Source organism: Lacerta agilis, chromosome 1 (genome assembly GCF_009819535.1).
Source record: "Lacerta agilis isolate rLacAgi1 chromosome 1, rLacAgi1.pri, whole genome shotgun sequence".
Lineage (NCBI taxonomy): Eukaryota > Metazoa > Chordata > Lepidosauria > Squamata > Lacertidae > Lacerta > Lacerta agilis.
In genome coordinates, this window is record NC_046312.1 from 65,603,455 (window position 1) to 65,619,595 (window position 16,141).

The 16,141-nt window shown below is 41.2% G+C and overlaps 1 protein-coding gene across 8 annotated transcripts in view; it reads right to left on the reverse strand.

The window, feature by feature from the left end:
• The window catches only part of MICAL2 (microtubule associated monooxygenase, calponin and LIM domain containing 2), an 87,074-nt gene that overhangs the window by 27,560 nt on the left and 43,373 nt on the right, over positions 1 to 16,141 (reverse strand). For all 8 annotated transcript variants that reach the window (XM_033152364.1, XM_033152385.1, XM_033152355.1 and 5 more), the window contains exons 3-13: positions 15,136 to 15,343; positions 13,912 to 14,028; positions 13,155 to 13,256; positions 10,226 to 10,381; positions 8,843 to 8,943; positions 7,535 to 7,792; positions 6,586 to 6,701; positions 5,406 to 5,532; positions 4,821 to 4,911; positions 4,556 to 4,703; positions 449 to 648 (exon numbers count right to left, since the gene is read on the reverse strand). In XM_033152364.1, the coding sequence (XP_033008255.1) occupies positions 449 to 648; positions 4,556 to 4,703; positions 4,821 to 4,911; positions 5,406 to 5,532; positions 6,586 to 6,701; positions 7,535 to 7,792; positions 8,843 to 8,943; positions 10,226 to 10,381; positions 13,155 to 13,256; positions 13,912 to 14,028; positions 15,136 to 15,343 (1,624 nt within the window). The remainder of the gene's footprint in view (positions 1 to 448; positions 649 to 4,555; positions 4,704 to 4,820; positions 4,912 to 5,405; positions 5,533 to 6,585; positions 6,702 to 7,534; positions 7,793 to 8,842; positions 8,944 to 10,225; positions 10,382 to 13,154; positions 13,257 to 13,911; positions 14,029 to 15,135; positions 15,344 to 16,141) is intronic.

Below are 16,141 nucleotides of genomic sequence, written 5' to 3' on the forward strand. Positions count from 1 at the left end.
GGTTCACTGGAATATGTCTCTCTCTTTTTGGTATGGTAGTGACAGATATCACTGTACTGAGAAACCTCATGTCCCAGCACTCCTGGTACCTGGTACATAAGTCAGATTTGTTTACTTGTTAGGATGGAGTGAATGAGTGCAAAACCGACAACTCTGTGTGAAACACTACAGCGACACACTAAGTAAAGATGGCCATGTTATCCAGCTCTGGATAAAATATGTAAGGCAACATAAGCCATTCACAATATTAGACATTACGCCACCCCCCATTTCTTTTTAAAGCCTGCGATAACTACAGAACACAGCTATTACAGTTGGGCATTCCAGAGCAATTTATATTGGAGCTGCAAAGGAAACTTTGGCTCGGCTTCCAGGTCAATCAGGCAAGCTGTAAAACAGTGAAAGGCTGGCTTCTCTTAAGACTTAAGAGCAACCTAGATTGACTTACCCACGGCTCTCAGAGGTGTTCCCCTAAATAGCTCATAGAATTTTGAGAGGTACATGACCATACTGAGTTTATCAGGCTCTCCAGAAGACACCATCTCTTTCCCCGTAGTGACGGGGGGAATTCCAAACTCTCGCTCAGCAATGTCAAATGCCAGCTGGTTGTTTCCAACGGCATCTTCTTCGTTCAGGGAGTCAAAGTCACTTGGGGATTCAAAAAGAGGGGCACATCAGTCTGCAGAAGTGTTGATATTTTAGTTCCCCTGCCCTGCCCATCAATAATATCTTCCCTTTCGGAAACATTTTATAAGTAACCATTTGAGAAGTCTACTGCAATCCTCCACGGAGAAATTTTGTTTAGGAAAATTGGCACCCCCACCAAACAACACATGAAAGTAACCAAGCACTTCGATTTAGTTAAATCTAAATACTTTTATTCGGTTGAAAAAGTTGCCTCCTTGAGCAAAACTGAACATGTGTGGTCTAGGAATCAGCCAAGTGCTACCCTTGGTGCAAATCACACTTCAGCCTTCAACTCACTGGGTGGGCCTTGAAAGATTGCCATCTCATCTTCAATCCTCACTTATGCAAATTAACAACCTTGGAATTGTGGCTTAGTCCCATCCACAATAGGCATTCAAATCAGGATCGTAACACTTTAAACAACCATGGCTCCTCCCAAAGAATCCTAGGAACTACAGCTTGTAAAAGGTGCTGAGAGTTGCTAGGAGAAACCGATTATCCTCACAGCGCTACAATTTCCAGAGTCCCCTGGGAAGAGGCATTGCCTGTTAAACCAATTCTGGACACTGTAGCTCTGTGAGCGGAACAGGGGTCAAATTCTCTGCTGACAATGACAACCAATTCACAATTCAAAAAACCTATATGAAACAACATGTGCCACACTATAATAAGTTGAAACTCCTATCACAGGAATACCTGCAAGTATTTCTGTCCCTGGTGCAAACATGGCAAATGCTAGCAGGGAAGGTTGATGCTTGCAACATGGCAACAACATGTCTGGACACAATGCTCTGCCCCCCTCCCCCCCCCCAAAAAAATCTGGTGAACTTTTTCAGTCATATTTGGGGGAGGGGGAGGAAAAGGCTATATTCTTCCTTTCAAAAGAATACCAATCCTTGTTCCCACCAGCACAGGCCCTGAAAAGGTGCTATCTTGTGATGCCACATCCTTCCACACAGGTATGGAATCAGAAATGGTCCTGAAGCACACTAGGAGTGCATGTTTGCCACAGTGGTGCAAAGTCTTTAAAAGGCAGCCAGGGTTGGAGCATCCACTACTGTCAAATCAAAGTGTAAATCTTCCGCCCCTAAAGATTTTTAACCATTTCTCCAGCTCACCTCCAAAAACTGCAGCAAGCATTTCTCCACTTTTACAGCCAGAGAATTAAACTCTGAAAACAAGGAAATGCCATTGGCTGAGCTCTATTACACATGGATGAATTCCCCTCACCTTTCAAAGGATTTAGTCATTATACTTATGATTTCCTTTCAGGAAGGGGACACAGCTGGTGATATTCAACATGTAACTTGATAAATCAATAAACCATGCCAGATTGAAGAAGATCCCTAAGCGGTGAACCTGATCTTTGGGAGAGGATGCAATGCTATCCAAAAATCGGATGAGTTCCACATCCCTGGTTAGTTAAACCACCAACCAACAGTGCCCCTCTCTTATCTGGATTCAACTTCAGTATACTAAGCCCCATCCATCTTACTATGGATAATTCAGAGTCAAGCATCCTCATCTAACCTTTAACCACATTAGATGAAAAGGGCAGAGTGAGACTGCAGAAGCATACTCATGCTACCTAAACCCCAACTTCCAGAAAACCTCTCCTAGCGGTTTAATGTTGGTGTTAAATAGTATGGTGGGCAGAACAGAACTTTGCAGAGCACCATAACAAATGCAATCGATTTATGAAGAAGAAAACTCCATCCCACTTCCTAGAATCAACCCCTCAAACAGAAATGCTTGGCAGGGGGTTGGACTGGATGGCCCTTGTGGTCTCTTCCAACTCTATGATTCTATGATTCTATGAAATGGAAGTCCTTGAGCACAGCATCTCCAACTTTCAACAGGACAGGCGACCCAAAAAGTATACCATGGTCCATGGGATAGGCAATGAGAAGTCCAGATCAATTAGCAAGAGCTAGACTTCACCCTCTCTCAACAAATGTCATCAAGCAAGGCAGTTTCAGTTCGCAGTCCATGCCAAATAATGACTGAAATGGGTCTAGGTAATCTCTGTCATCCAGGAATAATCACCTGAACCCGAACAGGTTGCAACCAGACAGATCAATTAGTGTCAAAGGAAGAAGAAGAAGAAGAAGAAGAAGAAGAAGAAGAAGAGGAGTTTGGATTTGATATCCCGCTTTATCACTACCCGAAGGAGTCTTCCCCCTTCACCACTTCCACTTCGCTACTGCCCCCTTCAAGGCAACTAGCAGCACCATACCTTATCTCATAAAGAGATGCATTTACCATTTGCTGGTTCCAACCCCTCTCACACTGGTGATAAAAGCCAAGGGAAATGGCAAGCCAGACCTCTCTAAGCGCCTTGTCAGCACTATCAGAAAGCAAGAACAGAAAGAGATTCAACAAACTGTCAGAAGGAACTCAGAATTAAGGAGTGTTGCCATCAAGTCCAAGAGCATAGCAATTTAGAAAGCCCCTGGCTGCTCCTGCCCCAAGCGACAGCAACAATAAAGACAAGAGGGGGAGGGGGGCAACAGTGGAGCACAAGCCCTCCTCCAGTTAGTTCTCAGGTGTTTGCGGCTACTCACTGAAGCAGCCATTCTAACTCTAAGGTGTACTTTCACAGGAGTAAGACAAAATAACAAAAACAAAACCACCTTCATCCAATCATGTACAACAGTGTTTAAATCTGCTAGTAAGGACTATTTCTCTAGCAGTGCCATGACCAGATATTTGTGACACTGTCTGCACCTCAAAAACAAATGCATGGGGAGGAACGGCTTTAAGGTATAGGGCCACCCTGACTTCTTTTCTGCTGCCCCCTAAATAATCTGGGCAGCAGATCCTTTTCAAGAGCATATGTAACCAAGCAACTTAGAAAAAGGTTACTTAGGCAGATCACATTCTTTGGCTTGGGTAGCAACACAAAACAGAGCTTGAGGCTTAACATACACATCCTAAAACATCCTTTATTCAGGGCTATCAAAAAAAAAATCCCCATATGGCACTAACTGCATGGTTTCTGCATCACTCCCAACTTGAGAGCTGATCCAGTCATGGCAGGAATACAAGCATAAGCTTCCAGAAAGGGTTTAAAATCCAGAGTTCCACATTTGTAACAATGCTTCCAAGTCCCTGGCAAATCAAACTGGCCAAATCATCAGTAGAATGAACACTCATTCTTGAAGGGTCTGGTGAAGGTGAAGGTACAGGCAAGGAAACACCCATAGAACCAACTGTTGGATGTCTCCCCAGGGTTCGGATACTTAACATCATAACAAGTCATATCAAAACAAAATAAAAAATTCCTTCCAGTACCACCTTAGAGACCAACTAATTTTGTTATTGGTATGAGCTTTTGTGTGCATGCACACGAAAGCTCATACCAAGAACAAACTTAGTTGGTCTCTAAGGTGCTACTGGAAGGAATTTTTTTATTTTGTTTTGAATTGGTAGTGTATATATTCTGAATGTTTTGTGTTGCAGTGAGCCCTTTTGGCACAGACCTAGTTAAGCTATAGGATTCTTTTTTCCACAAAATATCACCTTCCCGTGTATATTTGCAAAGCATTATGGCAGTTTCTTACTTAAAAAAAGAAGAAAGCAATTCAGACTCTGACAAAAGTAAGCAAAAATGATACAGTTAAAATCTCAAGTAGTAGTTCTTGGAAACTGTATACCTTGCATTTTTACTTGTTTTTTACTACTGAGCCAAGGACATTCACGAAGGAAAAAAACGAGCAAATACATGCTTAGTTGCAAAAAAAAGATGTTAAAAAGGGAAACAAACTCTCCTCACTGTTTTGATTGGCTTTACCCAAGTCTATACTTTTGTAGGTGGCAGAACCTGCAATTAGCTAGCATTACACATATAAAAGACATAAGAGCTTACATGAGGTCAGGTCTGAAGCGATGCATAATTGCACATAAGGCAAGGCCACTCCTCCATGAAGTAGTGAGGTCCATGACACTAACATTCCTGTATCCTTCTGTTTGTTTTTGACACCAGGTTAAAAGCTTGTTTGGCCTTATATCAGATTCTGAAATAGCAGATTTAAAAAAAAAAAGTATAGTCACTTGTCCAAAGCTACAGCTCTCCACTCCCTTCACCATTTATAGGACGTAAAAAGCATAATAACAAAACATGCATTTCATACCATGTCTTGAAAGTCCAATTGATCTTCTAATGGAGTCTGCTCTTTCTAGAGGGAATGGCTGAAGCTCATTTGTAATGTACAGATGCTTCACCTAAGGGAAGACACACACCATAAAATACAGTCTTTGCTATAACAACCCTGAAGTCTCAATCTGCTAATTATTCAGACTCAAAATAGGCCTGTTATACCAATGTTTTCCCAACAAGTAACATGAAAGTTTATCAAAATGTCTGACTCAAACCTGGAATATAAACCAGGAGCAACATGATTTATAAAGCCTGATATGATCATCCAAATTGGGTCTGTATCTCCAAATCTCTCAAATGTTTTGCTTATACAAACATTGCTTTATCTAGGGAATTGGAAGTTGAGTGACTTGACCTTTTTACAAAAGTCTGTCATTCACAGAGCATAGCTAAGCATTCACACTACTTTATAGAGCTCGTGGGTTGTATTCAATGTTAGTCATATTCAGAGTAAACCCTCTGAAATTAGCAGATGTAACTGAGGTTCATTAATTTTAACTGGCCTGCTCTTGAGTAGAACTTAGTTGGAGACAGGCGTTTCTCATGTACCCCAGCTTACCTGATGAGGTCGAACACAACTTGAGTTCAAGTTTGGATAACGTGTTGCAGGATCAATGGTGTACTGGTCAAAGTTCTTAGTGATATTTTCAGGTGTTGTCTGAGGTAAGAGCCTATAAATGCTTTCTCTGGAAGGTAAAAACAAAAGGTTGCAAGTGTGTGTGTGTGTGTGTGTGTGTGTGTGTGTGCTTTCTATCGTACAGTGTTTTCTTTACCTTATGTGCTCCCTGCCTATATTTAGAATGTTGAACACAATACTTGAACACATTGTCTAAACATGATAAACGACGGGGGTGGGAACAACTGAGGCAGACATTAAGTATGTCTTCCTCAAGCAGGAAAATAGCTAGGAAAAAGTAAGATTACATCACCCAAGATCATATGGCTTTGATTTTTTCCCCTTCACACAAAGAAGCAACTCCTTCAACCACAAAACAGCATCGGGTATAGATTCACCCAATCATTATTAGTCAGTGAGGATTCAAAGTACAACTGTACTATCTTTTTGTCATCCACAAACATGCTTTCTCAGCCCTTATATGCCTTTTCTCTAAGTCCAGACTCTTGTCTTCATTACCCAACACACAAAATGCCATCCTCTAATAAATCCTCAGCAGCTCTTTGATTTTTACTTACTTATTTAGTATTCTGCCCTTAATCCAAAGACCTCAGGGCTCTTCACAACAGAAAAACACAAAGGCTGCTGAAGGCATTCTTATTTAAACATGCCTACCCAGATGTTCATAATGTTTGTGAGAGTTTTTATTTGCCTTAAAAGGTAAAGGTAAAAGGGCCCCCTGACCATTAGGTCCAGTTGCAGACGACTCTGGGGTTGCGGCGCTCATCTCGCTTTATTGGCCGAACCAAAGCATGCATGGAAACGCCATTTACCTTCCCGCCGGAGCAGTGCCTATTTATCTACTTGCACTTTGACGTGCTTTCAAACTGCTAGGTTGGCAGGAGCTGGGACCGAGCAACGGGAGCTCACCCCGTCGCAGGGATTCGAACCTTCGGACAATTTTACTGTTTCATCCTTTTTTTGTAAAACACTTTGAGGTCTTTCTACAATGAAGCAGTACATAAATTACATAAATAAATAAAAAGGATCAACCCAGCCCCCAGGAAAATCGTTTGCTTGGTTTCACTGCAATACATGGGAAGAACAAACAAGAGATGCCAACCTTTCTGCAAGGATATCAAGTGGATGCTTTCCTTGGGCCCAACTTTTCACCATCCACGCTGTGTCAAACGCAGCCAGGAACCCTCTTGCACAACCAGTGCCCATGGGCCAGAACGGCTGTGAAATAACATCAACATATTAGATGAAATCTAACATCGTGAGCATTCTGAAATGACCACACAGCTATGTTATTCAGAATGGTGGAAAACTGTTCTTAAGATACTTCAAATCAGCAACTCCACCATATTGGCATAAAACATTTAATCAATGTGTCCCCTAATGTGGTGATTAAAGTATCCACTTACAAGACACATATGATGTCATCCTGCCAAGTGGAAAAGACAAATTCCCACAGAATGTAGAGGAGTTAGTAAAAAGCTCTAGATCCACAGAGCCTATATCCATTTGCTGGGAGAATGTAAGGGATGTGATGTGAGCTAACATGTCTAAATCAAACCTATTGTTTTTCATTGTAGCCTGAACAGACAAGATTCAAATCCTACTTCTGTTCTCTTGGGAACAATGGACCCTCTCCAATGTTGCAGCTCTGCTGGCGAAACAAACTACCTCTCTTTCCCCCTCCAGCTCCCCACCCCACTCCCCCAAGCAGTTGGGGAAACTTCCAGAGCAGATTTGGGGGCACATGGAGATAAGGAGAGGAAACTGAAGCCCCATTGGGTCAGAAGAACTATGTGTGTGGAGCACTGGATACAACCCAATGAAGATCTTGTGTTCCATATTATTTAAAATTAACAAACTATGGTTTGGTGCAAACCATGGTATTTACTTAAGATCCTGGAACTCCAGCTTTTAAATAAAAAATAAGTTTCGAGCTCTCATGGCTACACAGCTTTGAATATGTAATTGTTAAACTCTCCAAGGTGTTCCATGGTATCAAAGAAGCCACCTGCCTAAACTTTTGTTTTTTAAGGGTGACAATGACACACTACCTCTAGTAAACTGTCTCCAACAAGAGCAACCAACAGCTGGTGTCTGTGTCTCTCTCGTATCAATGCAGCGTTTTCAGAGGCATACATGGAAGTAAAATCAAACATGGCTACATCTGGCTGACCATAGTGATTAATTGCAAAATCCAAGGCAGGCAGTTGGTAATCAGTTGCAAAATCAGCAGCTTCTCTTGCATAGGACAGCAGATTGTCTTGGTCTACATTTTCCCCACAGAGTAGCATTTCAGTATCAATATAATCCTACATTGAAAGACAAAACTACATCATTAGAGATCTTTGGATGTTTGCGCAACTGCTACACAAAAAAAAGATTATGATATTCCACATGGGAAGAACCGAAGTTTCAATACGTTTCAGGTTATATTCTGACTTCTTTCTTTTAGCAATGTATCGATGTATTTATCTTATGTTACTCAGTATATTTAAATCAAGTTTAGAGACCATGATCTGGCTTTCACACAATACTTAGATTAAACCACGGCTTAAGCACAAATGAGAAAACACGTGGGTTCCTGGAGAAAAAGACTGAGGCCACAGTGCTTGTCCCTTGATCCTTTTGCTGTCATGCTACCTAGGGTTAAAACATGGTTGGGCTTAGTTATGTCTGAACCTGACCCCATTGTGTGTCTCATGCCAAATAAACCATGAGCCTGGAGCCAAGGTTTGATCTTGGCTTACCACTCATGATTTGTCTGTGGAAAGCAGAATACAAGGGCTTGGATTGGATGCAATGCTAAGCCAAACCGTGGTTTAGCCCTGTGGAGCTCAGCAACAGCAGAACTGGGGGAGGAGTGCTGTGGTCATAACCATCCCACCTGATAGTGTGCTGCAATCCACCCATCAGCTGATGGACTGGTGGGAGCTCACCTTGCTGGATCCAAGGAACAACTGGATCCAATGAACAACTGGGAGCTTTGAGCTTGTTCTTTTGAAGTCCTACCCCTACACACTCACGTATAGTGTCAGGTATAGGGCAGGTGGGTGGGGCTTCCTGAAAATGGCCTGGCCTGCAGGATGTAAGTTCAACACTTCTGGGGTAATACAAAGTGTGAGTGATACTTATATATTTAAAGGTTTATTGGATCGGGATTATTACATGGTTTATTGGGTTGGATACGAGCCAAGCGCATGCTCCTTCCTAACCTCTCCTCTTGTGCCCCTGGGGGTAAGTGAAGCTACCTTTCTTAAACCACAGCTTCCTGTGACATCTGAAGAAGGAAACTGTGGTTTATAGGCTCCCTCCAAACTAGCATATGATAGAAAGGCCTTAACCCACATTTGAATACCTACATTGATTATGACGCCCTTCTCCAGAAGGCTCTGCTTTTTTGCAGTCATCACAAAATAGTGGGTGCTATCTTTATAGTAAACAATATTCTCCAGGTCAATTCCTAGGGAAGAAAGTACCAGAAACACAATACATTCAACAAATGACAGTTTAAAACCGTAATTAAAATCAGCAGTGGTTAAGAGTTTGCAAAAAAATGTCATGCTGTTACAAATGTACAATCTGCACAAGCATATCAGCTTGCCAGAGGAAACAATTCTCTTTCCTCTCCTCATGCTCTGCTGTGTGGGGTGGGGTGGGGTGGGGTGTTCTCTTGATCCCTTTGGAGCCATAAATTCTCTTAGAAAACAGCAATTACAAAGCCATAGATACCTCCCTGGAAAGGGAGTTCTAAACATGTGGGGCCACCACCAAAAAGGTTCTGCCCCTGGCACCTGTTGATCCAACAGATCTTACTTGCATACCAAACAACAGGTTCTCAGGTACCGATTCTGAATTTCAGGCAGGCTTATAACTGTGCAAATTTCTCCTTTATCTACTCAACATTTGGCACAAACCTGTTCCCTTATTTCAGGAGCACAGAACAGTTGTAATGATTTGTTTACTTCAAAACTCCAATGCAGCTGGATCACAGCCAAATTGTATCCATCTCATGTTTATTTCAAAGTATACTGTGAATTAGCTCCTGTGTAGCTAATCAGCATGGTTTTCCAGTTGTGTATTTTAATAGCTTTTATAAAGGTCATCAAAGCAATGGTCTACACTTCTACTTAGCTCTAACTGGTTTGAATTTGCTCACATCTACTATGCTCCTAATTGTACATTTAATAAATGTCTACAGTGTTGCAAAAAATGAGTATGTATAACTGAGATATATTTACAACAGCAGCCGTAGCTGCAACAACAACAAGAGACTTCCTCTTGGTTCCTAAACTCATTTTCACAGGATGTTGATACTGGGAAGGTCCATTGGGCTGAAAGATGGCCAGACCCAGTTCAAAACCGGTCAGTCATGGATCATGTTTCTTGAACTCTCAGAGTTAACATGGCAGTCAAGCAGCATATAGCTAATCATATAGCAAGAAAAACAACAACAACAAGCAGCCTTAAAACATTGGCTAAATTTCATGCACACCACTCAGGAAAAAAAATCTGCAATTGAAAATATTTGTATACACTTTAAGATTATTTTTTTACAAAACATCATGTAAGAGATGCAACTGGGGAAGGATAAGGATAAATATATCTGCTTTCAGTAGTCTGAAATCAAGTAATCACCATCATTCAATTTAGTAATTGGTACAGAGCTGCTAGTGAGTTAGGTTCACTTATAATTCTTTGTTTTCCTTTGCCATGGAGGGGAAAAAAAAGATCAGATAACCCACCTGTGTCTTCTTTCAGATCTTGGAAGAATTTTTGATTGAAGATGAAAGCAACACCACTGATCTCCTCCACCTTAGCTTCTGCTGTCGTATTTCTGTTTATAAAGTTGGCAGTGATTGCAATCGCCAGCTTTCCACGAAATTCCTTCCTCCTAAAGCCTTGTACAAAAAAGCAACCGAACCATCATTCCTCTGCTGCTCAGCTCTAACCAAAGTATTTTCATAAGTTTAAGATGTAAAGCAAAAAGCATCACCTCTCTCACAGTGCAATTTTTAAATTAGCCATTTGTTCAACTCTTAGCTAATAACTGTAAAAATACAAACTTTTGGCAGTATTGGTTGATGGTTCTCAGTCCAAGATTATGTATTTCTGGTACCTGTCTGGAAGAAAGCTCATCCCCCACCCCAAATACTGTTTATGAGGATCATAAATTACCATCAACTCCTACGGTGTTGCTACTGTGTGCACTTTCCTCATTCAATTATCCCAGCCAAATTCTGATTCATTGTATAATAATATCCTGCTTCAACTATTTCAAGTTCCTCCTTTCTGCTTCCCTATTACTTGCTTATTAGTTGAAACCACACCTGCTACAAAGTAGTTGCCTTATCACCCAAGGCAGATTCCTCATGTTAGTCATGTTGCCAAACCTCAATTCCTCTCCTTTTCCACCACAGGCATATTTTCACCTTTCAAAGCCTTTGTAAACGTTGTACTTACAACCCACTTAACAGCCAGGATGGGGATCCTGTGGCCCTCGAGATGTTCCTTGACTACAATTCCCATCATTCCTGGTCATTGGTCATGGTGGCTGGGAGCGATGGGAACTAGAGTCCAACAACACCTGCAGGTCCACAGCTTCCCCTTTCCTGCTTAACACTTTATGCATCCATTTTTGCCCATTTTCTTTCTTCCATCCTTCGCCTTGAAACCAGCTTTGTCTATCTTCCTTTGCTTTCGCATAACCACATGCAGCATGGGGGCTGATGGGAGTTCTCCCCCTTAAAAGTAAGGGTCACATGGAGAGTGATTTTCATGTGGGGAGACAGGGAATAAACCTCTTCTCCAGGTTGCAGTCCTAATGTCCACATTCAGTTTTAATTTAAAAACCACTGATGCTGTGGACTAGATATGCAATGTAATGTGCATCGGCCCCAATAAAAGGAGTCATGTTTCCCATGACACAGGGATCCAAACTTCTCATGGTGTTCACCTGCATGATTCTTCCACCTGTCCCAAGTGGGGGGGTTTTTGGAATGAAGAACAGAGTTGCCTGACTCCCTTACTGGTTGCCCACACAAAATGCCCCCCCCCAATCTGGTTTCTCACCAGTGGGGAGGGAAGTTACATGGACCACAACATACAACTGGGCCTCATGAGTCACTTGGGCTTAAGAACTCCAACTATTCAACAGGTTCAGTACACCAATGTTTCCTAAGTGTATAAAGGGCAGAGAGGAGACACATTCATGTTCTCAAACTAAAACAGACATGCACCAGGGTCCTACAATTCCCCATGGCATCTACTCCCATTGCCTTTGATGTTTCACTGGCATTTGCCACAGAAAGTTGTTCCTCCTGATTCTTATGTTTTGACCCACTCAGTTCTCAACCCTATTGCTCAGTATAAGTATCAATGCTTCTCCTTAGCTGGGCTGCACATGTAGCTGTATTGTGCCTGAGTGCATGCCATCTCCCAGCAGAAGAATCATTCGGTTAACTGCTAACATGCAGTCTAGTATTACTTGATTAGCCAAATTTAAAAAATCACCTAATCGAGTCCAATGGGAGTACATACGTAACTAGGTTGGTTCGTGTGATACGGCTAGCAAGAACTGCTCAACTAATGTCTCATTGAGAGAAGCTGACTCAGAGGGTTGGAATTTTGCCTAATTATTATTTTGCAGCTATTGCAACAGAATATTCCTTTCCTTTGGCTGTTTCTTCTTCCTCAAATCCTTGCCCTAAGTGACTGTTCTTAAAATCATATCTTCCTAATTATTCCTTCAGAAATCTTCATCAGATCCCTAGCAGGCACTGTAGGTGATGATTATTTTGAATACACGTGGCCTACAACACAAAATGTAGGCCATTGCTGACTTGCTTGTGCCATTCCTGATAAAAACCATGAAACCTTTCTATTAGGTATTATTACAACGGTACCTCGGGTTACAGATGCTTCAGGTTACAGACACTTCAGGTTACAGACTCCGCTAACCCAGAAATAGTACCTTGGGTTAAGAACTTTGCTTCAGGATGAGAAAAGAAATTGTGTGGTGGCAACACGGTGGCAGTAGGAGGCCCCATTAGCTAAAGTGGTACCTCAGGTTAAGAACAGTTTCAGGTTAGGAACGGACCTCCGGAACGAATTAATTTCTTAACCAGAGGTACCACTGTATTCCACAATGTAATAAAATAAAATAAAATATCCACAAGCACAATGTGATACACTGCTGTTATTGTATTTTACGATTGTGTTTTAACTTGGTTTTTAATGCCACATTTTATAGACATTGTTAGCTGCTCTGGTTCTGTTTCAGGGCAAGTGGAATAAAAGCAATATATATGACGGTAAAATGACTTTTAAAAGCAAGAATGTAACTTTTTTGTAAAAAACAAAAAAGCAGTACAGTGGTACCTCTGGTTGCAGACGGGATCCGTTCTGGAGTTCTGGTTGAATGCCAAGGTTTTTGAAACTGGAGGTGCCTGATCTGCGCATGAGCGGGACAGTAGGGTGCTTCTGCACATGCGCACACAGCAAAACCTGGAAAAATACTTCCGGGTTTGCCGCATGCATATCCCGAAGGATACGTAAGCAGAGTGTGTGTAAGTAGAGGTACCGCTGTAATTTAAAACCAGTAATTATCCCACTCTACTGCCATTCCTATAGTAAGAAAAAAGCAGGCATTTTGCTACAACTTTTACAACATACCTTCCAAGCTGTTTCTGCGGCCGTCAGCACCAATAACGACATCAAATTCATATTCTGACAAAGGATGATCCATTGGGAGAAATTCAGCACGCCAACCTATTTCTGAAAGGAGTAGGTCAGTCAGCCACACAAGTGGTCAAACAGTGGGTAATTCAAAAATGCATTGTGAACACCTTTGGGCTCCATGTATCAGCTCCAAGCAACACTTGAGAGAAGTCCATGTAAAGACTGTATAGCAGGGCCAGCCCTAACATGAGGTAAACTGAGACAATTACCTCAGGTAGCAAGAGGGCAGCATATTTAAACCCCAGCTCACATTCCTATGGTCACTGCCTGTTGCTCTGAGGAAAGGGCCCCTTCCACAGAGTGAGGCATACTAGGTGAGGTGGTCCATGGAAGCTAAACATTTTTTAAAAAAAGTTAAAAGTTGCTAAAATAAAATTAAGATTTCAACTAATTTTGAAAGAGAACTTCTAGCTGTGGAAGCAAAACCAAGGCAGTACAAGCACCCTCTTGCCCAGAAGGCCTTGCTCCAGGCATCCTTGAACTTATTGGAGAAAACATTCAAACTCCATCCAAGCAAACTGAACTGAAGTTTATTTGGCATAAGGTATAGCCAAAATGCCAACAGAAAGAGACCAAATATATTTAAATTATATGTGCTCACTCACACCAAGCAGAATACCCAATTTCTTAAGGTTTAAAGTGATCGCCTTATTTCTGTGCAATACTTTTCTTAACGAAAGTCATGCCGTACTTTGATTTTCTTGATCTTCAGGAGGTTCCAAAACTTTCACAAATTCTAAATTCACGTGGATTTCAACTCCCAACATAAGTGCAACCTTGAAGAGGATGAGCTGAAGCTGCCTAATGCCTGCAAGAGAGAAACGAAATGGTTGTTTTAACATGGTTTCATCGCAGTGGCAGATATACTTGTTTCCTAATACAGTGAAAGCCTTCAGTAGCAAAAGCACTCCAATGTTGCTATTTTCAGTTTAGCCAACTGTTTTGCTAATTCATGGTTTTCTTTTGATCAAGAATTAGGAATGGTTTTGGATGGCCAACTAACTTGTGTATCTATGCAAACGCCATACTTCACACTCACTATTTTTTTTTAAGTATCCTGGATAACTTTTTACCAGCAGTGTAAAAGGATACATGGAATCCACTGTATACAAATCTAAGCAACTGCAATACATTCGAATTTCATCTCTCTCTCACACACAGAGAGAGAAAGAGATTTAACTAGAATAATTATATGTTTTTTTAAAAAATTAATTGGGTGGTACCTTAATCCATGCTGATCACAACTCACTAGCTCTCTCAGCTTATTTCGGTGTCTCTCTGTGTGTGTGATTTAAGAAATAGAAAAAGGTAGTTAACTTTTTTTAGTCCAACAGCCACAAACCAGCAGTGGCCATGGCAAAAGTGAGCATGAACACTCCACACCAACTCTCTCTCACACAGAGCTATCTGATTTATCCATTGTTTTAGTTTTTGTGAGCTGCCTTGAGCTGAGGTTCTGGAGGAAAGATGGGATATAAATAAATGAATAATAAAATGTAAATTTGAAAGATGAGGGCTGTCAACTTAACCATCTTGAAAATTTGAAGAAATATGTTGGCGTTCAATTTATACAAAACTTGCTAAAAAATACTGGTAGGGGACACCTGCTAGAAGGAGTGGGATGCCATGTTCCATTATCTATATACTGAAACATTTCTTTCATCTTCTTCCAAAAATACCCAGCATGAGCTGTTTCCTACAGTGGATACTGGCTTCATCGGTTAAATCTGTTGTGATATACTGGTATACCATATCAGGAGAAGAGCTACAACCCTGCACAAGCTCAAATGAATTCAACAGAACGTGTCTGCACACAGCTGTGTAATGAGCTACAGCCAATATTCCTGCCATATAGCTAGAGAAGTAGTCACACTGAACTTTCATACGATGTCCATTCTTAGTGAATGATACTTACTAATGTGATCAATGGATCCTCCACAGAACTTTCCATAGAATTTCTTTGCTCCTAGGCTTCGAAGATCATGAATAGTAAAAGGCCAGAGGTGAAGCACATTGTTTCTTGAAAAAGTGTCTCGTTTCTCCACAACGACCACTTTGGCTCCTAGAAAGGCAAGTTCTATGGCAGTCCGCAAACCACAGGGTCCACCTCCAACAATCAAACACTGGAGGAAGAAACAGAGAAGTTGAATATATTAAGATATGTGAAAATATTTTATACATGTTTTGATACGATATTATTTCATGATGTTCCACAATCAGGAGATGATTTTGAGAAATCTTCTCATATATTCAGTCCAAAACAAACTTAATCTGAAATTGGTCTGTCAATTCAGAGTTGTATTCTTGGACTCAGCCCTTCCACTGAGTTCCATGATGAAAGAAATGTGGGATATAAATGTCCCAAACAAATAAAAACAAGACAAAGGGTTAAAATATTCTTACACTGGTTAACTACTAGTCCATTTAAGGATGATTCTTCTCTTGTAACCTTCCTTGGGACCTTAAGGAGAAGGGCAGGGTAAGGAATCTTACACAAATAATTAAAATGCAAAGCAGTTCTGAGGCTTGGCTTGATTCTAGAGAACTTTCTAGGCTCTCCTTTTCAGAGCAAGGGCGTGAGCTTCTATCATAAGAAAAGGTAGCAAATGGCTCAACTATATGGATGGACAAGACTGAGTCCAGGATGCTATCAAGACTGGGAAAAGCAGGACAGTCGGCAGGAGTTTAGTAAGTTTTTGCAGTAAACGCTTTCTGATTAACATGAGAACTCCGAGTTAATGCATTTGCAGCTTAACAGTGGTACACAGTATTTTGTTGTACTCAACAAATGCACACCATAAATGGTTTCATCCCCAAGCAAACAAAGATCTATGTATATAAACAATGGCAGTTACCAAAAGCGACTCATTCAAACATTGGCCTTCCAGTGAATAATGTCTTCATCCCTCCAGACAAGAGGG